Source organism: Hipposideros armiger, unplaced genomic scaffold (assembly GCF_001890085.2).
Source record: "Hipposideros armiger isolate ML-2016 unplaced genomic scaffold, ASM189008v1 scaffold_202, whole genome shotgun sequence".
In the NCBI taxonomy this organism is placed as follows: domain Eukaryota; kingdom Metazoa; phylum Chordata; class Mammalia; order Chiroptera; family Hipposideridae; genus Hipposideros; species Hipposideros armiger.
In genome coordinates this window covers 2,579,653-2,604,386 of record NW_017731552.1, presented here as the reverse complement: position 1 = coordinate 2,604,386, position 24,734 = coordinate 2,579,653, and the positions used below count along the sequence as shown (strand labels likewise).

At 52.9% G+C, this 24,734-nt stretch overlaps 1 protein-coding gene across 4 annotated transcripts in view; it reads left to right on the top strand.

The window, feature by feature from the left end:
* The window catches only part of MLLT1 (MLLT1 super elongation complex subunit), a 70,224-nt gene that overhangs the window by 35,864 nt on the left and 9,626 nt on the right, over nt 1-24,734 (top strand). For 3 of the 4 annotated variants that reach the window (XM_019653463.1, XM_019653461.1, XM_019653462.1), the window contains exons 4-6: nt 13,235-13,378; nt 16,926-17,051; nt 21,027-21,584. In XM_019653463.1, the coding sequence (XP_019509008.1) occupies nt 13,235-13,378; nt 16,926-17,051; nt 21,027-21,584 (828 nt within the window). The remainder of the gene's footprint in view (nt 1-13,234; nt 13,379-16,925; nt 17,052-21,026; nt 21,585-24,734) is intronic. The other variant, XM_019653464.1, reaches the window with a different exon arrangement.

Here is a 24,734-nt window from a genome sequence, read left to right as displayed (position 1 = left end):
ACGACAGCAACTTGTCTGTTCCCCTTTCCCCAATTCCCCAGCACTGTTCCCATCCCCCCAATTCCCCAATAAAAATCTTTAAAAAAAAAAGAGACAGCCCAATTTTCAAAAATAGTAAAATATGAAGAAGTTTACTTGGGTTATTCGCCGCCAATATTAGACATCCACCCCACCCCCCACAACAAGCTATTATTGGGCAGGGAGCCCTAACCATCACTGACTTCCCATGGCTTTACTCAAAAGCTGCTATCTGAAAGTCCCAGGAAGGGCATTTTGGTACATTTTATTAGGAAGTTCACGTGGTTTTTTTACGGACAGGGTTTTTTAAAACCGTGGTTTCCGAGCTTGAAGCCCTCAGAGGAATCTTCTTGGACATATCCTGGCAGACTTGTGTTTGGTTGGGAGATACAGCTGTGAAGGCAGTATGGCAGGCCCAGCAGCATGCTGTCGAGGTCCCAAGACCACAGAATCCTAACGCCCCTCCCCACACTCTAGAGTGGAAGTGACTCTGGGCTGCAAAAATCCACTTATGTTGGGCTTGGGTGGGCTTTTCCCATCTGCCCTCAGTTTAAATTGAAACTTGCGGGTGAGAGCTGGTCTTGAGTGATTAAGCGGGGAAACCAGGTCCCCCTGACCCCCATTGTTCAGCACACTCCTTCTTGGGTTGCCATTGTTTCCTCCCCTTGTCCTCACCTGGGTTGGCAGTGGAGGAGCTGCCCACCCCGCACACTCCCCTGGGGCTCCCAGGCTCTCTGGGGCTTCCCGGAGTTCAGGAGGCGGGCAGCCGGCTGCCCTGTGCAGGGACAATTGGCTGGTTCATGTGGCTGAGGGGGCCGGCCCTCACTGGTGGATTGCCAACGAGCCAGAACAGAAGGGACATTGTGCGAGGAGACCCAGGGAAAGGTCAGGGGGCTGCCGAGTTGTGACAAGCCGCATGAATGCAGCCAGCTGTGCGGCTCGGTTTGTCTTTCCCTGGAGCACCATTCTGTTCTTGGACATGGGACCCCAGAAGCATCTGTATTTCCTCGAGGGCAATTAGCATCTGGAGCTGCCTAGAGAAGTGCTTCGAAAGAGTGAATGGGCATGAGAAGAGCCGAGGCAGATCACTGTCACCCAGGATCCGGGAGGGGCGGTCTGTCCCTTCTCCATAAAGGGGAGAAGCATGGGCCTCGAGTCAGCTTCCCTGAGAACCTCCCTCCTGATTGATCTATGTGTTTTCCTATAAAAATGGGAATTGTGTAACTGAGTCATTTACACTGTCACCACCCAAAGTGAGGGAGGGGTGCAGTTAAGTAGGGGTGGGTAGGGTGTAACATGGGGGTGCTTGTCAGTAGCAGCTCAGCCCCACACTCTGTCAGGGGCCGGGGCTGCAGGTTCAGGCAGCCTCATCTCGCGGTTTGAGAGAGGCTGTTCCATGTGTTGCATAACTGGCTCTTGTGTCATTGTTTTACAGCCTCTGTGGGACATGGGAGTGGTGATCCGTCTTAGGGGAGCAGTGAGGTTCAGGAGACCGATGATTCATGGACCCCTAGGCTCCAAGCTTTCATGGGCTCATTCTGGGGGCAATGCGTCCTTTCCTCCTTTTTGTCTGTTTTGGTCCAGGTTTCTTTGTCAAAATGTCATTTCACCTGTGTGTTTATATTGCAGGCTATTTTCTCTTCCTGGTTGTATTGGGGACAAATCATTAAGTTAGAGATCCAGATAGTAGAAGCTTACTTTAAGCATAAAAATATTTAACTGTTTCCACAGCAAGGTCTTTAAAATGTATTGGGTTGTTGGAACAGTCATGATGTATTTTTTCTATGTTTTTCAAAGGTCATTTATTTATATAAAGAACAAAGATCAGTCAATGATATATTGCTCGTTTTGTTCAATAACGTTTTGCCATTTTTCAGTGAGCTTCATAATTCCTCATTCATAGAAGGACCTGTCTTTATCGGTGAAAAACTGAACAAGGTGCTGATTTACAGCCTCATCTGAATTGAACGTTATACCATGCAAGGAGTTTTGAAGAGAGCGAAACAAGTGGAAGTCTGATGGCGCAAGGTCAGGCGAGTATGGTGGGTGAGGCAGCACATCCCATCCAAGCTCCAATAATTTTTGACGGGTGTGTGTGGTCTCGTGTTGTCGTGATGGAACATAACTCCTTTACGATTAATGAGCTCTGGACATTCCTGGATGATGGATTCATTCAAACTGTCCAGTTGCCAACAGTACACATTCGAATTGATTGTTTGGTTCCTTGGTAGGAGCTCGAAAGACACGCCACCTTTAAAATCCCGCCACACTGAGAGCATAACCTTCCTCTGATGAATGTCTGCTTTCAGTGTCGTTTGAGGCGAATCATCACGTCGGGACTAAGACCACTTGCGCACCACATTGTTGTAAACAATTCACTTCTCATCACCAGATATCAGTTGCTTCAAAACAGGATCGTTTTCCTCACGTTTAGTGAGCATATTGCAGATGTTTATACGCGCCGTCAAACGAACTTCTTTGAGTTGATGTGGAACCCAAATATTGAGCTTGCTTACGTATCCCAGCTTCTTCAGGTGGTCGTGACTGCTTGAATGATGGATGTTCAATGTTTCTGCAATCTCTCGTGTCGTGTAACATGGGTTTGATTCGATCAATGCCTTTATTTTGTCGTCATCAACCTTGGTGGGCCTCCCTTACCGAGGAACGTCGTTGAGATCAAAATCACCAGGATGGAATTTCATGAACCATCATTGGCACTGATGTTCTTGTAGAGCATTGTCACCGTAAACTTTATGGAACTTTTCACAAGCATGACACGCGTTTTTCCCTTTACGGAAGTAAAACAGTAAAATATGGTGAAAATGCAGTTTGGTCTTCCATCTTCAACTTGCTGTAAAATCTCCAAAACTCAACCAAATCGCTCAATTTATTTTTAGAATGAAGCTAGAACTGTCAGCTGTCAAATGACATAGAATAACATAGATGCGAATGACTCTAGTACTTCCAAAAATGAACTAGCGCCATCTGTTGCAAAAATGCGTCATGACTTTTCCGACAACCCAATAGTGTGTACCTTTCTGCCTTCTTGTTTTAATTTGTAATTGCTTATCAATACATGAATACGAGGTCTGACAGTTAAGTTTGCGAACTCATCCTAGAAAAAGTGCTACAAACCTCATTGGTGAATATCACTATCACCTTCGAAGTACTCCCCTTGGGAAGCTGTGCACCAACAGCAGTGCCTAGTCAACCCTTCAAAGCAATTTTGAAACTCTTGCTGGAATGGCCATTAGAGCTGTCATCGTATTACCCTTGATGTCCTGAATGTCATCAAAATGTAAATGTCTTTCTTTCAATATTTCCTTTATCTTTGGGTAAAGAAAGAAGTCACTGGGGGCCCAGCCGAGTGGCTCAGCTGGTTAAGAGCTCGCTTGGGAGCGCCAGCACTGAGCAGCAGGGCTGCAGTTCAGATCCCACATTGAGGGCCAGTGATGCTCGCCCTCTATAGCTAAGATGATGGACAACAGCTCGACCTGGAGCTGGGCTGCTGTGAGTCGCTGGCGATGGCGAAGGCTGCAGTGGGGCTGCAGTGGGCTGCCGTGAGCTACATGAGTGGCTGGCAGCCAGCGTGAGCGGCCGGCAGCCGGTGTGAGCTGCTGGGAGCCACTGGGAGCGGCTGACCAATGACCGGCGACTGATTGCCTCACCCGGGAAGACCACAATGATCATACCAACATGGGCCAGTGAAGTGATGTCCTCCACAACTAGACTGAAGAACAAAAAACAGCAATTTGTCTACCTGTCTGTTCCCCTTCCCCGATTCCCCAATGCTGTTCCCCTCCCCCCAGTTCCCCAATAAAATCTTTAAAAAAAAAAAAGAAGTCATTGGGGGCCAGATGAGGTGAGTAGGGAGGGTATTCCAATACAGTTATTTGTTTACTGGCTAAAAACTCCCTCACAGACAGTGCCATGTGAGCTGGTGCATTGTCGTGATTCAAGAGCCATGAATTGTTGGCAAAAAGTTCAGGTCGTCTAACTTTTTCACGCAGCCTTTTCAGCACTTGCAAATAGTAAACTTGGTTAACTGTTTGTCCAGTTGGTACAAATTCATAATGAATAATCCCTCTGATATAAAAAAAGGTTAGCAACATCATTTTGACTCTTGATTTGGACTGGTGGAACTTTATGGCCGTGGAGAATTGGCTGACCTCCATTGTGCACTTTGACTCTTTGTTTCAGGGTCGTATTGGTACACCCATGTTTCACCACCAGTGATAACACGGCCCAAAACATCGTCTTGCTTCTCCAAAAGGTCTTGGCAAACTTCTAGTCTCCTTTGCTTTTGTTTATTGGTGAGCTCCTTCGGGACCATTTTTGCACACACCTTTCTCGTGCCAAGATTTTATTTTCAGTTAAGATTTTCCTAACTGTTTCTCTATTGATGTTTACTTGGTCTGCTATGCTTCTCACAGTCAGCCGACGATTTGGACACACAGTTCGATGAATTTTTGCAATGTTTTCATCAGTTCTGCTCATTACTGGCCGCCCTGACCTCTGTTTTTATCAGTGACGCGTTCTCTCCCCTCAGAAAACTGTTTGATCCATTTGTACACTGCCGTTTTCCTCATGGCATTATCCCCATAAACTTGGACTAACATGTCCCTGATTTCACTTTCTCTTGCCAAGTTTAACAAGAAATTTAATGTTTGTTCATTGCTCTAATTCAAGTTCAGACATTCTTGTGATGGCACACAAAATCATGCAACAACAACAATGAATGCCACGCAGCAAGACACCACCACACGAACATCAACACGAACACAGCTCTGAGACACTGATATACCAAGGTTATGAAACCTTACCGAGCTATTTGTACAGTGCTGCCAATGTAAGTGCACTGTGGCAAGTTAGCAAACTTGTCAGACTGCATATATTCAAGTTCCCATAAATTCAGATAATACTGAGTCAAGAAGAGTAGAAAAGTGGAGCTCTTTCCTTTCCATCTCTTCACATTCCCCTGAATCTTTTTGATCTCTCACGAGGTGATGAGTTGAATGTCTGTCATTCAGAACATTTCTCTGTGTTTTATAGTCACGTACAAGTCAAGTCTCTAATCTAAAAGTAGTGGGATTCCGTTATACTCACAGTTTTGCAGTTGCTTTTCCCATGAGCAGCCTGTCTTGGAGCTCTTTCCACATCTGTGTGTAATGACGACCAGCAATTTTGAGCGCATGTATATGGGTGGGTTCTGTTATTTCCATTTTACAGGTGAGGAAGCCGAGACACAAACAAGTGACGTAACCTGCTCTAGGTGACCCAGTAAGTGCAGGAGCCAGCTTAGCTCCACAGTCGCCCCCCTTAGTCACTTTGCTCTGAGCGTACCCTCAGTGGGCGTGCACAGTTTTGTTCAGAATTCAGTGTTTGCGCCCCTGACCTCCAGACACAGCATCTTTTTGACAAGCGTTTCAGTGGCCTGCCTCTCGCTGTTACCCACAGTGCTGTGGTGACTGCTCTTACTGCACCTGGCAGGCCCCCAGCACGCCTGCAGGAGGGTCCCCGGCCTTCTTGGCAGAGCAGTCAGTGGGATGTGGGTGGGCCTGAACTGATGCTGCCCACACTGTCCCCCAGCCAGTCAGTCTTTTCTCCCTCCTTCCATTGTGCATCCAGAACCCTGGGGTTTTATTTCTTTCTTTCACTGTGGCTCAGAGAGGGGGGTTGGTTTGTCCAGAGTCACACAGCGAGATGGTGGCAGAGCGGCTTTGGCATCCATGAGGTCTGGACCGCCTAAACCTACGGTTTTTAGCCTACATTGTACTGTTTTCCTTACACTTTTTAAAAGCTTTTTTTCTGCATCTAACTATAAAGGTGATATACTCCTATGTTGGGTGCAAGGAATTGAAGTCCTTTCTAGTTTATTCCATGTAACCACTATCAGCATTAATTGTTAAGTCCTTCTAGAAACATCTGTTCTGTGACATATGTGTGTGTATGTGCACATTTGAAAACTAAATAGCTGTGGACCCTCCCGTGTCAGCACACATAACTCTGCCTCATTCTTTGTGATGTCTGCATAGTGCCCCCCTTAGCTTAGATAAGCTGTTATCCCCCACTTTCCCCGCGAACTTCTGTTCCATCTCCAGGCCTCTCAGCATTGCAGTGCTGCCTCGGTGACCCTCCAGCATTTGTTCACAAGCTTTGTCCATAGGATCCTGAAAGTAGAATTTCAGGTTTGGTGGTGTTTGCTTCCCATGCTCTCTCCACCAGGTGGTCAGCAGTTACCTCCTGTTGCCCTGGAGCAGTTGGGTTTCAGTGGCTCTCCGTGGGCTGGGGCGGGTTAGAGCTGAGTCTGCAGGAAGACGCCAGAGACTGCAGTCCAGGGATCCAAGGATTTGGCCCTTATTGGTTCCCTGTGGCCTTGGCAAATGATTAAATGCCACTAGACCTCAGTTTCCTCTGCTGATGGATGGTGAGAACAGTGACTCATTCTCTGAGCATTTGTGAGGATGAAATAAGGTGCTAGGCAAACCCTGTAGCACAGCTTCTGGTCTCCAGGAGGGCTCGCTAAGTGGTGCTAGCTGTAGGCAGCCACTTGAAGCCGCGAGAGGGGCAGTCTCCGGGTGGCCTAGGAGGACCTGGGGACCTGGGGACGGAGGGTCTTGGGCCTAGTTCGGGCTCTGTGCCGTCTCCCTTGTCCTCAGTTCCAGGATAGAGCTGTCTCACAGCAGGTAGTCGGTAGGTACTCAGATGCAACACCATGAGGAATGCTGGGGGTGAATTTATTTAATGTAGAAAACCTAAAAATACATAAAATACATACCGAGAGAAAAGCAGAGCAAACCATCGCTCTAGTGGCATCTCCAGCAGCTTCAGCAGTTGCTTGGGCACAATGTCACTGTTGTCTTCCCCCTATGATATTTTGAATCAGGTCCTAGACATCCTGTCTTTTAATCTAAATATTTTCAAAGTGTCTGTAAAAGGTAAGTCTCTCAAAAAACAAACAAGAAACCTAACTACAATATCATATCTAGAAATCAATAAATTAATAATTCTTTAATATATCCAAGGTTCCCTAATTGTCATATTTATATGTTTGTTTAAATCAGGATTCACATAAGGTCAGTGTATTGCTATTAATTGCTGTATCTCTTAAATTTCTTGAAATCTTTTTTTCTGTCTCCACCTCTCTTTCCCTTTCCCTTTTTTTCCTCTCCTTCAAAGCATTTTAAGGAGCTGTATCATCTGTCCCATAGGAAGTGGCTGGCGGCAGCCCTGTAAACTGGCACTTAGATGTAGGGCCATGATCAGATTCAGGTTTGGCTTTTTTTTCAGCCCAGCATATGTGAACCCCAGGGCCTCTGACAGGGTAAAGTTAGACAGGCCCCAGGTAAACGTGGGCAGAGCAGAGATGGCGAGGTGACAGCCCGGGCTTCTGAGGAGCCAGGTGTCCTCCCAGACTGCCAGGAGCCTGAGGGCTGGTCACTCTTCCACTTGTTCCGGCTGGGGCAGTAAACCTGGGGATTCTCCATGGCCAGTCCTGCCAGCTGCACAAGAGGGCAGGGCCCTGGAGATGGCCGGGGGTTGGGGGTGGGGGTCCTGAGGTGATGGAGGGGCAGCACTGGGAGCTCCCAGGGCAGCCACCTAGCCCCATTTGCCTTGATGTGCCCGTACCAGGCCCACTTGGGCTCCCGTGGCTCGGTCTCCCCACACACTGAGGATGGGTGCACACGCTGCTGGTTTTGGGTGCTGGCACCAGTTTAACCAGTTCCTCTGCATATTTGCTGAGACTGGAGACGCTGGCCTGTGGCCAGTAGCCTGGGGAATGGGAGTCTGCCCACAGCCTGGTCTGAGAATACTTGAGGTTGGCCTCAGCTGCCTTTACTGAGAGCACGGCATATGTAGGGATCTGGCTGGACTGACCACGGATGTTACTCTTGGGAATGCTGGCCCAGCACACCTTGAACGTGGCCACTCCTCACTGACTGTGCTGCTGGCTCTCGGGGCTCTGTGTTGCTGGCTGTTCCTCTGCTTTTTCTGGAGGCTGGTTTCCCAGGGGCTGGGCAGGAAGTGGTCTGTCACCCTCCTGGAAGTTCCCAAGCTTCTCAGGCCCCAGGTCTTGTCCAGAGGAGCTCCAATCAGCCATCCTCAGTGTGCTCTGACGCACACGTCAGCTGCAGGGCACACGCTGGTCCCTCGGGAAGGCCTCTGCTTGGCCCTGATGCCGCCCCGGCTTTGCCCCGCACCACCCATCTCTGGGGTGTCATGCAGACTCTTCCTGGTCTGTGTGCAGGCTGTTGCCTTGCGCTGTTGGGTTTGTGTGGGCGTGAAAACCTCCCCAGGGCTTCCAGAGAACACTGCCTGCCCAGAGTGACTCTTAGCGCCCCACTGACCAGCTGTGTGGCACCAGGCAGGTTACTGCCTCTGTCAGTTTCTTCACCTGTGAAATGGGGACAGTAAGAGCACCTGTGTTCTGGGCTGTGAAGCATTCATACATATTCAGTGCTTGGAAAAGTGTTTGGTCATAGTAAATGCTCCACAAATGTGATATTACATAGTAATGTAAGTATTGCTGCTGCAGTGACTGCCTCACCTACAGACCCATGAGTATCCATGGTTAGAGACCCCTCCTCAGTGTTGGTCACTGTTGTGAACACATAGCAGTCACCCATTAAGTTTTTGTAGGATAAATGAGTATGTGGGCACATTGAACAGACACAGGTGCTTGGTCAGTGCCAGGCTTATCGGGAACAAAAAAGGGTCCCTTTCTCCATAATGCTCCGAGTCCAGTGGGGTGGGTGGACAGAAAACAGACATCTGTCCTGTGGACACTGATGAGTCCTACTTATGAGAGTGAATCACACACTGATTGGGGACAGTGGTCCGAGAAGGCCCACCAAGGGATGAGTGCCAGCCCAGGGAGAGCTGGGTTAGGGGAGTGGAAGACGGCTGTGGGACGGAAGGGCTGTGGCCTGAAATGGCCAGATCTCTCTGGCCATGGTGACAGTTTGGCCTTTGCTCAAGGCTCAGGGAGGCCATTGGCAGGTTTTGCAGGAGTGGGTTGGGGTTGAACCAGGAGCTGGTCCAAACTCTGTGGACTTAAAGGGGGGCCATAGTGGAAGCAGCTGGACGGTTAGGAGGTGATGAGTGGTTCAGGGAGACAAGGAGGAGGGGCTGGCTGAGGAGCCAGGGAGAAGTGGCTGGACCTGCCATGTAGCCAGGACACAAAGCTGCAGCTGAGCGTGGGATCAGCCAGGGAGTGTGAAGAGGAGTGGGTCTGCTTCTGAGCCTTGGGGTGCTCCTGTATTCGGCAGAGCTGTGGAGTGTCTTTTCAATGTCCCTGTGAGGCTCCCTGTTATCCCCCTGGGGAATCCTGTGGCTTCAGGTACCATCTGTCTGCTTTGTCTCCCAGGTGCCCTCCTATAGCCCAGATCTCTTTCTGGTAAAAACAGTAGTTTTCATTTATTGATGGCATTGAGCTGAGCATGGTGGCTGCGTTATCTGAACGAATCCTCCCCAACACAGGTGAAGAGACCAAGGCTCAAGACAGGCCTGTGACCAAGACTGGGCCCCAGTCTGTCAACTCTGTCCAGCTGCCAGCTGACCTCCCATTGGTGTCCTGAGGCTCCAGGGCGCCTTCCCCTCCCTGACCCGTTCCCTTAGCTGAGCTCCTCCTCCGAACATGCAGCTTCACAGCCCCATGTCCACTCGAAAGGTTATCAGGGAAAGTTTGAAACATCTACAGAAATAGATGGAGTAACAGAACGAGCTCCCTGGTAGCCATCACCTGGTTCCAGTGTTGTCTCGTGTGGCCACATTTGGTCTGTCCCTGGCCCACCACTCCCCCACGTGTCATTTTGGAGCAAATCCTAGACATCAACATTTTATGTGTCAGTATTCTAGAATGTTCTCCAAAAGATTACTGCTTTTTAATAGTAACATGGTAATAATACCAGTATCATACCTACAAATTAATAATCCCTTAATAGTCAGTGTTTAAAGTCTTTTTTCTGTTTGAATCAAGGCCTAGGTAAAATATGCACATTGTGATTCATGGGTTTGTCTCTTAAGTCCCTTCTAATCTGTAGATTCTCCCTCTACCTTTTTTTTTTCTTTTTTCTTTTTTTTGCGATTTGTTGAAGAAACTGGGTCATTAGTCCTGTAGAGTTTGGTACCATCTGGCTTTTTGCTGCTTCAGTCCCTGTGGTGTTTATTTAGCCCAGTCCTCTGGTTTGTGTATTCACTGTTAATTTGAACTTGATTCTGGAGGGGAGATCTGCCTGGGAAGGTGGTGATTGGTCTCGTCCAGTGGCCTGTGTTTGTGATGCGCCTGAGGAGCTGCAGAGTGGTGACGATGTCCTTCCCACTCCACGAAGTAGCGGGAACCCATCTGCAGTCCACCTCTCCTGTGTGGTCACCTGAGGGGAGGCAGGACAGGTGCTTGTTTTTTCCTCCCTTTCATTTGCCAGTTTCAAACCCTGCTCCCAGTCACACCATCCTGCAGGCCAGAGGGTGCTCATTTCCTGGATCACGGGACTGGATTTGTTCTTCCTGATCCTAAGTCCCTCTGTCCCAGGAAGCAGCTCACCCTCCCAGTGGTGGCCAAAGCCCTTCTCTCTGGGTCTGCTGCTGCCACCACTCTACCCTCCCCTTGCAGCTGCCACTGTGTGGACCCTTGGGGCTCCCAGAGAAGATACACATCTCCCTGACCCTTCTTGAGTTGACTGACTCAGTCATTCTCCAAGCCTGTCTTACCATCCAGGGGGTCTTCCTGGCCCCTTCCCTGCCCACCTGATGGGTCAGACCCCTCTTATCCACCCTTGCATTTCATTCTTTTGGCAAATATGGAGTGCTTCCCTTGTGTCGGCACCTGGGGGAGTGCAGGACAGGAGTCCCCAGAGCCCCTGCCTCCAAGTGCTTCCCAGTTTTGTGGGGAGACAACCCAACTGTGATAAGTGCCTCCATCAGGGTGGGCACAGGGCAGTGTGGGCATGGAGGGGCACTGGCTGTGTTTAGGGATATCACAGGAGAGCCTTACTACAGGAGTCTTTCTCCTCCTTGACAGGACGTAGGGCAGCAGCTGAGGGCCTTGGGGCAGCAGCTCTGTGGTGCCAGGGCTGCCTACCTGAGACTTGCCTGGCTTCCTCCAAAGTCCTCCCGTGGTTGGCGCTGCACCACCAGGCACTGTGCCACACGGTTAGGCAGGAAAACGAGGTGCTGAGACATTCTCCCTGCACATTTGTTTTCGATTTGGCAAGGAAAGCCCTCCCTGGGCTGACTCTCTCCATGTTTATATTTCATTACCCCAAATTAGATCACGTGTCCACCTCAGACAGGGAAATGTTTCAAAGTCTGGTTTAGTTGGGCTGGGGTAGAAACCCACACTACTTGAGACTAGGGGCTGCAGGGAGGGGCAGAATCAGTGCCACCTCACTAGCTGGCGGTGGCTTGACAAGGCCTGTTGACTTGTCTCCTCACCAGACTCAAGGCTCCCAGGAGGCAGGCTCTGTGGCTGTTTCACGTGACAGGTGCACCTCCTACCTTTGAGGCCTGAATGGGGTGGGGCTGGGGTGTGGGGACACACACACAGAGTCATCCACGTGGATTGCAGGAACCTGCTCCTATCCCCTTTGTTCAGAAGTGGACACGTGGCCATCTGGTTCCCATTCTCAGGCATCATACATTCACCAGGGTTCAAAAAGCCTGGTTTTGCTCACAAACCACGGAGGCCTTGCTGGGGAGGCTGCAGAGGCGTGGCCAGGCTGCCAAGCCCCTGTCTCTGCTCCCTCTCTCCCCGCAGGATTGTGAACCTGCAGGTCCAGACTGCAGGAGGCAGGGGTGAAGAGAAGAGGGCGTGGCAATGCCAGTTGAGGGGTTCAGCCGCTTTGCTCCCCGACTGACCTGTTGTAAAGTCTTTAATTGCTGAGAAATCTTCACTGGCTCCCATGCTCCCAGTTTTTTCTCTCCCAGTAGAGAACATTTTTAAAAATTGGGGTGTAATTTACGTTTCAGAAAATTCACCCTTTTAAAGTATACAAATTTGGTGGGTTTTAGTATATTCATAGTGTTGTGCAATCATCACAATTTTCTAATTCCAAAATATTTTCATCACCCCAGAAAGAAACCCAGTGCCCATTAGCAGTCACTCCCCTTCCCCCACCCCATCCCTGACACCCACAAACCCACTTCCTGTCCCTGTGGACTTGCTGTTCTGGACATTTCACATAAATGGAATCACACACTGTGTGGCCTGTGTGTCTGGCTTCTCTCATGGGCCACTGTGTGTTCAAGGTCCGTCCACATTGTGGCAAGTATCAGTGCTTCACTTCTTTTTATAACAGAATAATATTCCATTGTCTGGATAGACCATGTGTGTTTATCCATTCATCTATTGATAGACACTTGGGTTGTTTCCACTTTCGACGATTGTAAATCATGCTGCTATGGACATAGATGTACACATTTTTGTGTTACTATATGTTTTCATTTCTCTTGGGCATATATCTAGGAGAGAGATATGGGTCATATAGGTATTCTATTTTTAACATTTTGAGGAAATCCCAGACAGTTTTCCAGACAAAGTGACTGCATCATTTCCCATTCCCACTAGCTATGCACAAGGGCTCCATTTTCTCCACATCCTCACCAACACTTATTTTCCGTTTTTTAAATAATTGCCATCCCTAGTGGGTGTGAGGCAGTATGTCTTGGTTTTGATTTTCACTTTCCCAGTGATTAGTGATGTTGAACATCTTTTCGTGTGCTTACTGGCCATGTGTAAATCTTTGGAGAAATTTGCCTTGTAGGAAAGGGGCAGGCGGAGGGGACTCTAGGACCATGGACCTCAGAGCCTGGGGTCAGGCCTCAGCACTGGCACTTAGCAGCAGTGTGTCTTCGAGCCTTGGTTTCTCCATTTGCTGGCTGGCTCCAGGGGGAATGTGTGCGCGGGGCTGTACACCCATCAGCAGGAATGTTACCATTCACCATCAGAGAATGTGATCTTTGTTCCTGTTGTGGAGCCTGCTTTGCTAGGTCCTCTGAAAATAGTAAGTTAATTCATTTTGGATAACCGGATGGACGAGGAGACAGCGTACAGAGAGAAGCAAATGAGGGACCAAGGGGGAGAGAAGTGGAGGCCAAGCAGAGGAGAAAGAAGGGTAGGGGCCAGCAGTGGGGAGTGTACGTCCACCTCTCCGCTGCCTGTCCCTGCAGCCTCCCGCCTGCCCCTCTGAAACTGACTTCCTTGTTTTCTTTGTTTAAGGAGGAGCCAAGGAAGGTTTGCTTCACCTATGACCTATTCCTGAACCTGGAGGGCAACCCGCCTGTAAACCACCTGCGCTGCGAGAAGCTCACCTTCAACAACCCCACCATTGAGTTCCGGTACAAGCTCCTGATGGCTGGCGGGGTGAGTGTGCCCCAAGTGGGTGGCCCTGCCCCAGCTCTGACGGACGCAGCTGTTCCATCGTGACTTCATCGAGGTTTCAGCTCCGCTTCCTGTGCTGGGAGCCTTGGTGCTGGGGGTGCCTTGGGATCTCGCGGGCGTGTCTCCGCAGCTTATGGTTGGGCGCCCGATACCCGAGGGGCAGGTTGCACAGGTAGCACCTGGCAGCACTGGATGGGACCCAGATGTCCTGAGTCTGTGCTGGGGCGCCGTCAGCTCGGAATGACTGACTAGTCGCTAGCTATCCCTTTAGCTTCCTGGTTGGCTGTGGTTAATTAGCATCTTCCTCCCTAAGAGGGGAAGGAGGAGGAATGGGCGTGAGGCCAGTCTGTTAGCATGGCAAGGCACTGGAGCCAGCTCTTAATTGGATTGGCAAGGCTGTGCCGGGACTGCGTCATCTGGGGAAACAGCACCGTCTCTGCGGGGTTCCCTGAGGATGCACGCCGCCTGGCAGATTTGTCCTTATGAGGCCAGATGAAGGCGTCAACTCTCAGAACCTAGGTCTCTGCCCTGAGTCATGTGGCCGGCGATCCCAGTGTGGTGGCCGAGTGCCAGGAACCTGTGTCAGGGCTCATGGAAAATGGGATTGGGGTGCTCGGTGTGGATGGATGGTTGGTTGGTTGTGGAGGAGGCTGGACACTTGGCTGCAGCCTGGACTGTGTGTGCCAAGTTAGGTGCAGGCTGAGGATGGGACATCCCAAAGCTACCTGTTAGTGACCCAAAGTCACTGAGCATTTGCCTAGCTGCCAGAGGTGCCTGCGACGGAGGATTCCATCAGGGTCATGAGTGAGTGTGTGGGGTGGGGTGGGGTGGGCAGGCCCACCTCCCCAGTGAATACAGGAAGTTTGAGTTGAGTTTCTTTGGGCCTGAGGAGCAGTTCTTGCTCTTCATTTAATTTAGTTGGGTCTTTTATGAACTTTTTAAAAAAATAAAAGCAATCATTCATTGCGGATAATTTGAGTAAGTTCTGCTGTGTCCCTAATAAAAGATTAGTCTGGTACTCTGACCTTGCATGTGGTGGTTGATGGAGTCTGGTAACAGAACAGGGAGGCATTGGAATTGATTGACACAGATGTTTGTCCTGAAGTTGTGGAACAACCGAGGAAGTAGGAGGGTGCGGGTTGCCAGGTTTGACAGTCCTGCCCAGCTCTGCTTCTCCACCTTATTTTCCAAAATATTTACCCGCGGTGTTATCCAAAGGCTCCATCATCACATCTCTGGGAGACAGATACTCAGACAGTCATCATTTCACGGGCCTCTCAGAGCTCCAGGACCAGGGGACTGTCCCCATGACCCCTTTTGTCAGGTTTTCTTTGCTCTGAAGAGCTGAAGGCTCAGTGTGCATCATCTAAACTTTTAAAACCAGAGGAATGGGAGAGAGGTTGGGAGGGCAGGTCCGCCTTGCTGCTTGGGAAGGGACAGCCCGGGAGGAAGGAAGCGGGGAGGGAGAGCGAGGCCTGAGGGGTGCGGTGGATGGTCTCTGCCAGGCGCTGTTCACCCTCAGTGAGGGCTGCCCAGAGAGCTGGTCTGCTCGTCAGGAACGTTCTCGCGCTTTGGGGCTATGGGCCTTTGGGGCTTGCCTTGGGCTGATGGCAAAGCACTGCTCTCTGGTCTTAGGAGCAGCCTAGGACCTTTATGGGACATTGTCACCTGAGACCTGAGTTGTGGCCCTTGTGTTAGTCAGCATGGAGCTCTGAGTGCCCCCAATGGGGCTGGCACCAGCCATCTAGTGGCAGATGACCGCAGACCCCACCCTACTGATGGAGGTGCTAGAACTGGAGGAACACAGCGATCTGTAAGGGGTGAGAACTGCTTTCTGTACCGCCCCTCGCTGCCGGGCACTTGAATGCTGTAATTCCTTGTGTGAGGTTCACACACCTCCTCAGCGGTGACCAGAGTGGCTTGGCTGGTTTTTTAGACGGTCAGAGGCCAGCCCTGGGGCAGGCAGTTGCCTGTCCCCTCGCAGCATTGTGTCTCATCCTTTGCCCCTTCAGCAGCCGAAGGTCAGTATTTCCATTGGGTGAGATGTGTCCTTATGAAGCCCGGTGCTGGAGGTGGAAGTGGGTCCATTTGTTTACTTTACCTGTTTTTAAAGGGCTCTTAGAAGGAGAGAGAGAGAGAAAGAGAAAGAGACAAGGCACACACAGCATTGTCCCAAAATAGTGTCAGTCTAGGACATTCCTTTGAAGGAGAAAAGAGAAATGACAATGAAGGTAGAAGGAAATGAGTGAATGAATTCAGGCCTCTGAGGGGACCTGTCTGCTCTCCTGGGTTGTCGGTCGCTTCTCAAATGCCGTGCTTGTCGTTGCTGGCCTGAGCGCATGGTGATTTCCTGAGGCCTAGTGAACCTCGGCCACGCCAGCCAGGGTCAGCTGGGTTTTGGGTGCTGTGGTTAAGAGTGTTGTGGTCAGACAGGCTGGTGAGACACTTGGCTTCTGGCTTCACTGCCTTGGAGTCAGGGGTGGGAGTGGTACAAAGGGCCCCACTGCTCTTTCAACCTGGTGTCCTGGTGACCAGGCATTACATCAGCCTCCTCAGATGAAAGGTTTGGCTCCTCAAGGACCCAGGAGCTTGAGGTTATTAAGGGTGCGTGTTCTACCAAGCTAAGGGCTTTTTTCTTTCTTTTTTTTATGTGCACTTGATTCTTTTGTTCTGTCTCATTGCCGTCTGGAAGGCTCCCTCTGAGTGGCTGACCGCTAATAGTGTGAACTTCCGGTGTCGGTATTTTGAGAACTTGCCCCCGAGTCTTCTCTCCCTTCAGCAGGTGCCACGGGAGCCTCACTGGACCTGGGCAGGTGTTTCTGGGAGCACCTCTTGGCAGGAGCCCAGGCCCTTCCTTCTAGTAGTTAACAAGGAGCAGAGCGCACTTCCTACCCTGCAGACTCCAGTGAGGTGGTTTTTGCAGAGAGCTGGACCCACCCCTGTGCAGCTCCCTACTGCTCGGCCTCGCTGCTCGCTCCCTGTTTCAGTCAACTTGACCCACCTGAGAGTGGAGGAGGGCTGGTCCTCCAGGAGATGTGGGACCCACCAGAGTCCCACATGCGTACATCCAGCAGAAGTTGCTTCCTCCTCCGCACCTCTGCCCAGTGTGGGTGTCTGCCTGGCTTCTCGCCTTTATGCTTCTGGTCTTTCTTAACCGCGGCGCTCAGGTCAGCTTTGGCCACAGCTGCCTCCTTGTGCTTCTCGCACACTCCGCCAGTCTTCTTGGCCCAGAGCTCTCCTCCCCGAGGTCGCACTGGCCGCACCCGGGCCCAGCCATCCTGGGACCCTGCTTCTCTTCACTCTCTACCGCGATCCTGCTTCTCTCAAAGCACTCAGCACCCAGCCCCTCACGGAGGAAATGCCTTTGACTCTTTTGGGAAAGTGACGCCCAGGTCTCCGTGGCCCCCTCACCCAGAAGGAAGCTCCAACACCTCTAGCCACACTCCCACAAGCCAACTTCCTCTTGCCCATCGGATTTCCAGCCTGCCTCCTTGCTCGTTGATAACATCTGTCTCTTCTTTATCACTAGGTGATGGTAATGCCCGAAGGAGCAGAAACGGTGTCCAGGCCCAGTCCTGACTACCCCATGTTACCCACAATTCCACTCTCTGCCTTCTCTGACCCCAAGAAGACCAAACCGTCCCACGGCTCCAAGGTTAGTGAGGTGGAAGGCCCAGTCACATGGGAGCACTGAGGCCCAGCGGAGGGTCCTGGGCTCAGGGCACCCCCTCTGCTGAGCTGGGCCTTCCGTCCCTGGACTCCTCCTCTTGGCATCTTCCTCTTGGAGCAATCTGTGCTCCCCCGGCTGCTCTCTGCCACTTAGTCAGAAGGGTCAGCCCTTCCTGGATTGCACAGAACAGCTGGCAATCGCAGGCTCTTTACCCTATTCCTCTTGAGGCCCGACAGCCTGCCCTGATGTCCTCCCTCCCACTGACCACTCAGACAGAATCCCAAGACAGTCTCGCATGGTTGCGGGCCATGGACAGAGTGTGTCCACGCAGCCACCACTGCCCACCCTCTCAGGCCTCTTGAGCTCAGCCAGGACACCCCGTCCACCAGGGCTGGGTGCATCCTCCCTGGGCTGTTCCAGGCTTGGCTTTTTTCTTTGGTAGCAGCTCCCAGCAGAGAAAGCTTACTTGGGGGAAGGGCCAGGTGGAACCATGTGGTGAGCAAGCTGATTTTCCCCCAAAAGAAACGTTTTATCGTCCTCTCTCAGCCCCGCCAGGTGGATGGCACTCTGCCTTCTTGAGAGCATTCTCTCTGAACCATCCCGGAGTGGCCACCAGAGCCCTTCTGATGGTGTCATGATGTACACATAAACTGCTAAGTGTGCATCCCGTTCCCCTGCCACCGCCTACACAGCTCTGTGTCCTGGAGGCCGCACTCCATCTGGCTCTCAGGACAGCTGCTTGTCCCCACGTCACCGACCCCACAAGTTTATCTGCTTCTCATCTCTGCATTTTTCTTGCTTCACTCACCTATTGGATGTTGCGGGCCTGGGGCACCCCAGATAGGACAGGTTGAGCTCTCAGGCCATCTTACAGCCTTACTCATCAGCAACGCTACAGGAGAGCCATGTTACCCAGGCAAGCTCTTTCTGGCGCTTTCCACAAGGCCAGTCAGCCACTGAAATCCTCAGATTTGTCTGACTTAATCCCTCAAGACGTATGAGGCTAGAGTCGTATGTCTGGAATACAGCTCTGGGGGTCTTCCCTACGCCAGCCCCCGGGCCCATCTTGCCTGAGCCTCATGGAGGTCAAATGGAAGATAAATTCTTGCTAGAGATCTTGGCAGCTTCTCTCTCAGCCATTCACAGTTTTCCAAAAGTCTGTGCAAAATAGGAAGGGTAGGAATTGTCATTGCTTCTGTACATGTCACTTGCAAGTCACTCAAAACCCCGTAAAGAGATGCCCTCCAGGTAGCAAGGACATGCCGGTGGCCGGTGGAGCTGCACCTGCTGGGGTTGCTCCTGGCATTTCTCGCCAGAATGTCTTTGCGACCCCCCCGGGAGGGAGTCCCTGGGCCAGATGGGCTTACCTGTAGGCAGGGTCTGTAGGCAGGGTCCTTGGTCTCCACCCCACCCTGTCCCAGGATCTTTCTCCAGCCACCTGGGCAGTGTGGCTTAGGAGGTTCCTGTGTAGTTTTCTCAGGCAGCGCATGGCTGGTTCTTCTCTGCTGGTGGCTTTCCAGGAAACTCCCTCTGTCTGTTATGTAGTCCTGGCTTCTGGGCCACCATCCTTACCCTGTTCTTCTAGGAGGTCCAGGCCTGTGCGCCAGCCAGCCTCTTCCTCCAGCTGAGGACCTTCCTTTGGGCACTAGCTGTCCACCCCACACCCCAGATTGGTTCTCCACTGCCTGGACCCGAAGAGTGATTGCCAGGCCACATGGCTCCAGGCAGAGAGGACTGGGAGGGAAGAGGTGGGTCATACAGGGTCCCCTGTATGGGGGCCGCTGGAAGGTCTGGCTCTTGTAGCCCTGGGGGGTTGGTACCTGGTGGTCTGTTCCCACCTCAGGGCTCCTCTAAGGGTAGCATGGCAGGTAGGAGTTGGAAGCTCCTGAAAGAGGAGCCTGCTCCCCTGAAGGCTCATACTCACCATGCATGAAGATGGTGTTTCCTTTGGTTCATGCCCCACGGCACCCCTGGCCTTGGGTACTTGTAGCTTCTCCCTATCTGATGTCAGCCAGTTGCCCTGGGTGACCTTTCTCCAGAACTTGGTTCTTAGCCATTTTCCTATCATTGACGGCTTTGAGAATGTGACCGCGAGGAGTCCTCACCCCTAGAAACATACACATTACACTCAGAACTTAGCATCTGATTTCAGAGAGCCACAGTCTTGGGTGCCTGTGCAGACCCCCGGGGTGAAGAGCTGCCACTCAGAAGGCCCTTGCTTTCCAGGCAGGCCCTGGGCGGCAGCAGAGGCTCAGTCGACCCCAGGGCTGGGGGAGCACGGCAGGAACTGCGCTGAGGCCTTTGGTGGACATGCCCGTCAGGTGTGCTCTCATCCTGCCTCTTGGGGCTGGGACCAGCTCTTACGGCCCAGGCGGATGCATTGACACTGTGAGAAGAGGCTGGAATTGCATGTGGGGTCTCTGCTTCTTGCCTCCTTCTTTGGGGAAACAGCTTGCTGGGGAGCAGAGACCCCTGAGACTGGCCCCATTCCATGCACCAGCCCTGAGGGGGATGCCCCTTTAGATGGTCAGCTGGGGGCTTATTGTGTGAGTATCCCTTCCCACTGAACTGGTGACGGAGTGCCAGTGCCAGGGTACAGGGGCTGACGTTTGTCCATGGAGGTGGCAGGGGCCTATGGCTGTGCAGGACTGTCCCTGAACCTTTGGCACTGATATGGGTGTGGACTTGCAAGAAGACGGCAACCGAGTAGATCTGAGGTTGTCGAGGCTATGCCATCTGTCCCTGTGGCTCTTTAGTAGGAGAGTTCTGTCATTGGGTCCTCAACTGGGCTGGGAGAGCAGGAAGCAGAGGCCTCTCCGCTGGGCATTTAGCTGGCTCACCCATCCCCTCGGCACTTGGGGTGAGCTGGCAAAGTGTGGCTGCCTCAGGTGGTATGGGCCACCCTTGGGGTCTGGCCACTGTTGGTTTTCTGGTGAGCCTTGATCTGAGAGCCTCTGGGCCCAGCCGTGCCCCTGGCTGACCGAGTTGGAGAAGAGCCCTAGGTACCTGACAGCAGTGGGCACCTGTCCAGCACCCCTGGATGTGCGGGGTAATGAAGGGGTGTTGATAGGGAGGAGGCAAACAAGGTGTCACATGGGGCTCCCACCCTCAGGGTATGCTGGCTGTGTAGGGGTGGCTGCAGCCCCCTTGATTGTGCGCTTGCTGTCGGCCAGGCCCTGCACCATCACCGGTGAGGTAGGTGGTCTTGCCCCTGTTCCCAGGAAGCACAGGTGCACGGGGTTGGTATCACCCAGCCTGGCCTTCCCAGCAGCCCAGAGCAGGGTCCCTCTCTGCCTCTGACCCCAGCTGGAGCTCCATGACCTGGCTGACCCACCCTCATGCCTCTGAATTTCCCAGGAACCACACACGTTGTAGAAAAGCTGCCCAGGCCAGGCAGCTTTGATTCAGAGAGATCTAGGAGCTGTTGGTCCTGCACAGAACCTGGGATCCCAGCAGGCACTCAGCGCTGGGGATCAAAGACCGCTGTGCCTTGTGCCTAGCTGTGCATTGGGGCCAGAATGGCCAGGCAGGCGGGGTGGGGGCGAGCAGGCAGGAGGCACACAGGCTCGATGGTGGGGACAGAAGAGGGGGGCCTGCCCACTAGCGCCCCCCCAGCGGGGAGCTGTGAGGTGTCGGAGCGGGAGCGGGTCGGTGTGGCTGCCTGTATCTGTCTGACTCACCGTGTGCTCTTCTTGAATCCCTCAGGGAATGTCAGTTCAATTCAGAGGGGAGTCTTAGCCTGCAGTCGCCTGGGATCTGCTGACACTTCCTAGTAGTTTAAAGGGACAGCTTCATTTAAAACTCTCACCTGCTGCCTTACTTTTTCGCTTTTTGGAAGATTTTCTCTAGCTGAGTCTGAATCAGGTGGATTATACTTTGTTGGGGTTGGGGGAGGCGGAGCAGGGCGACCCCAGGATGCCATTTGACTGTGTCTCTCTTCCTTCCCACCCGGCATTTCAGGACGCCAGCAGGGAGAGCGGCAAGGCCTGCAAGGCCCACAAGGTGGCCAAGGAGCACCGGGAGCGACCGCGCAAGGACTCGGAGAGCAAGGGCCCCTCCAAGGAGCCGGAGCGTGAGCAGGCCCGGAGTGCCAAGGACGCCGCACGGAAGCTGGGCGAGGGCCGGCCACCCAAGGAGGAGAAGGCCCTGCCCCCCAAGGCTGCGTTCAAAGAGCCCAAGATGGCCTTGAAGGAGACCAAACTGGAGAGCCTGTCCCCTAAAGGTGGCCCCCCCCCGCCGCCACCCCCGCCCAAGTCTTCCAGCAAGCGGCCGGCTACCGCCGACTCACCCAAGCCCAGCGCCAAAAAGCAGAAGAAGAGCAGCTCCAAGGGGTCCAGGAGCGCCCCCAGCACCTCGCCCCGCACCTCGTCTTCCTCCTTCTCGGACAAAAAGCCGGCCAAGGACAAGGGCAGCGTCAAAGGGGAGAAGATCAAGGCCGAGAGTGAGCCCCGGGAGATCAAAAAGCCCCCGGAGGTGGAGGAGTCCAACTCGGAGGACGAGGCCTCCTTCAAGACAGAGGTGAGGTGGGCGGCCGGTTAGCTCAGTTGGTTAGAGCGCAGTGCTCATAACACCAAGGTTGCCGGTTCGATCCCCACATGGGCCACTGAGAGGCACCCTCCACAACTAGGTTGAAACAACTACTTGACTTGGAGCTGATGGGTCCTGGAAAAGCACACTGTTCCCCAATTAAAAAAAAAAATTTAATAAAAAATAAAAAGACAGAGATGAGGTGCCTGCCCCTACCCCCATCAACCCTGTCCTTGTCCTGTGTCCTGGCTCTGAGCCATTGGAAACCTTGTCGGCCCAAAGGTTAGCCGGGGAGGCTGGGATCCGGGCCCCGATCTCCCACTTGTTCCTGGTAGTGTTAGGCATGCCCACACACCTTGCTAAGCCTCAGTTTCCTCTTCTGTTGGGTGTGATAAAACCTGCCTTGTGAGGACTCTGTGGAGATGGTGCTTAGGGAAGGCTGGTTCTGGAAGAGCCTGATCATCTGGTACCTGGGTTCCGAGCACTGTTCCTTGGGAGCCCCTTATAAGGCCCATGCTCTTGGTGGCTGCTTTGGGGTCAGGGTGGGCCATCATGTCTTGCCCCTTCCCTGGTTCACCTCAGGGTTGGTCTGTAAGGAACTTGCTCCCTCCACCAGTGGGGCACCCCTGCGTATCCTCATCCAACTCACCTGGTCTGGAAGTTTAACCCTGACCACTGAGCCTTGCCCGGTTCTTTTCCCAAATGGCCAGTGGGATCTGTGGCCTCACCAGCCTGCCCACCCATTTGTTCCTGCACACACATCCCATACATGGGAATCTTGCATTGGCAAGGCTTCTTTTCTAAGCATGGGTCAGAGCTCCTGTCTGGGAATGGCGTCCTGTCCCTGAGAGGCTCCAGGCTGCTCCTGCAGCGGCATTTCCATGTGGCTCTCTGAAGATTGCCATCAGAGACAGCTTGAGCCACAGAGGAGCCAGTAGCCAGACTGCCGATTGGGTGGCCACACTCACTGGGGCCGTAGGTCGTGCTGTCATCTCTCAGGGCTATGTTTGGCACCTGGTGGTCAGAGAACAGGTGCCTGGGTGGATGGACAGATGGATGGACTGAGGACAAGTGAATGAGTGAGTGATCCCTTCACCTGTAGCACCACCCTGGCACTCAGTGGTGTTTTGCTCTTTCTAAACCCTCATTTGATCTCAAAGGCAGAAGCTTTGCCTCCAGCATTGCTGTTCAGGCTCTATTGGGACTTCGAAAGTGGTCCCCAGAGACAGAGACAGAGCTGTTTTGTGTTAGTAAAACAGATGTCATGAGTGTGTCGCTTCCTGGGGTGCCCCATGGAGGCGACAGCACTGGGGATGATGATTTGGCCCATAGGTAACAGTGCACCCACTGGCTTAGGGACACACATGGGGTTGGTGGTGCCATGCACCCAGCGTTTCTGACAGCTAGGAGACATTGTGCCAGGAAACCTAAGGGGGCAGGACCCTAGAACATCTCTTCTTTGGAAGGCTCCTAGCCGTCAGGGCCATCTCAGTAGCCCACTCAGCTGTGGCAGGTTCTTTGGGCACTAAACAGTGCCCCAGTCTATCTGTCATCTGTCTCCTGTCTGTTCAGCACCCAGAGCTCTGGGCAGGTGCCTTTTCCTCTTTCCACCTGAGAAGCTTCCAGGTGAGGCCTTGCGGCACCCAAGGCTAGTGTACCTGCATTGGGAAGAGATGGAGGCCTCCCCCAGGGCCCTGGGTGTCCACACTCATCTGGCTATGATTGTCGTGAGCACTTGGGACACTGTGTGAGAAGCCTCCTCCCCCAGGCACTGCTGCTCAGAGTGGGCTGATGTCTGGCATCTATGGCCTTGGAATTAAGGCCGGAGTTTCTCATGGAAGCCTGGGCCGGGGGGGCAGTTTCCTGGCAGAGCCTCACGTCCCAGCCTGAGAGACTTCTGAATGACAAGACTTAGCCACTTGAGGTCCATGCAGGTGTGAGACCCAGGCCACCAACAGGATGCCCCAGGCTCTCCAGGGGGTGACTCAGTGACATTTCCCAGCCCTGGGACCTTGGCAAGGCACAGACGTCTGTGGCAGAGGAGGTGAGACAGCATTTCAGACCCAGGCTTCCCAGCTTCTTGCCGATCTCAGGCCATCCCACCCTGGAGGCTGCGTGGAGCGCCACCACTGGAAAGCTTTGACCATTGCATGGAACCTGAGTCACCTCCTGCTGCTTGCTCCTGAGAGATGGCCACATGGCTCCTCATCTGAGTCCCTGGGCCGAGCCCCCAGCCCCTCCAGCTGCTTCTCTGTGGTCTCTTTGGCCCATGGGGTCCAGTTCAGTCTTAGACCCAGGAGTGCTGGGAGCACAGCAGGCCCCTCTCTTCTGCCCTCCTTCTGGACACTGTGTGGCCGAGCACCTAGACGCTTGGCAGCGTCTCAGCGACCACTCGTGGGCTTTCAGAGCCACACCTCTAGGCTGTTTGGCTGAAACTACTTCCACCCTTGGATTTGTGTTGAAGGAAAAGGGACAAGCGCACCTGAAAGGCTTATCTGACTTGCTTCCCCCCCCCCCCCCCCCCGGCACAGGGTGCAGAGCGGCCTCTCATGGCTCCTGCTTCCCGAGCCTGCTGCCTGCACACTGGGTGGCCACCACCCTGGGTCCAGCTCCTGGCCTGGCCCTGCTATTTTCCATCAGCCTTACAGATCCTGCCGCCCATGCCCCTGGCCTAGGAGGCCTGTCCAAATTCTCTGCCCCAGATGTCAGAGGCACTAAGGGCATCAACCTCCATGTGCTGGCGGCTGGCGCACACACATGCTTAGCAGAGGCTGCAGGGCAGCTTTCACAGATGGGGGAAACTGAGGCTTAAAACCAGGGACCCTGGTGAGAAAGCCAGCATCAGAACCAGGACCCCTGAGCCAGAATAAGAACTCGGGTCTGCATACAAGAGGGGCCACGTGGCTCAAGGCCTGTTGTTGGAGGTTGGGGGCCACACTGGTCTCTGTAGCATCCCCACAGTGGACAGTGGTTGATGGCAATCTAGGCCAGGTTTCCGGGGGAGGGTTCCCAAGGGAACACATTTGCCAGCCTGAAAGTATGTGAGTAGGGGGACAGCAGGAGTCTGTTGGGAGGACCTGGAGCAGGTGGGTTAGGCCATGGTAAATCCTAGAGAAGAGGCCCCTTAACTCTGTGTGACAA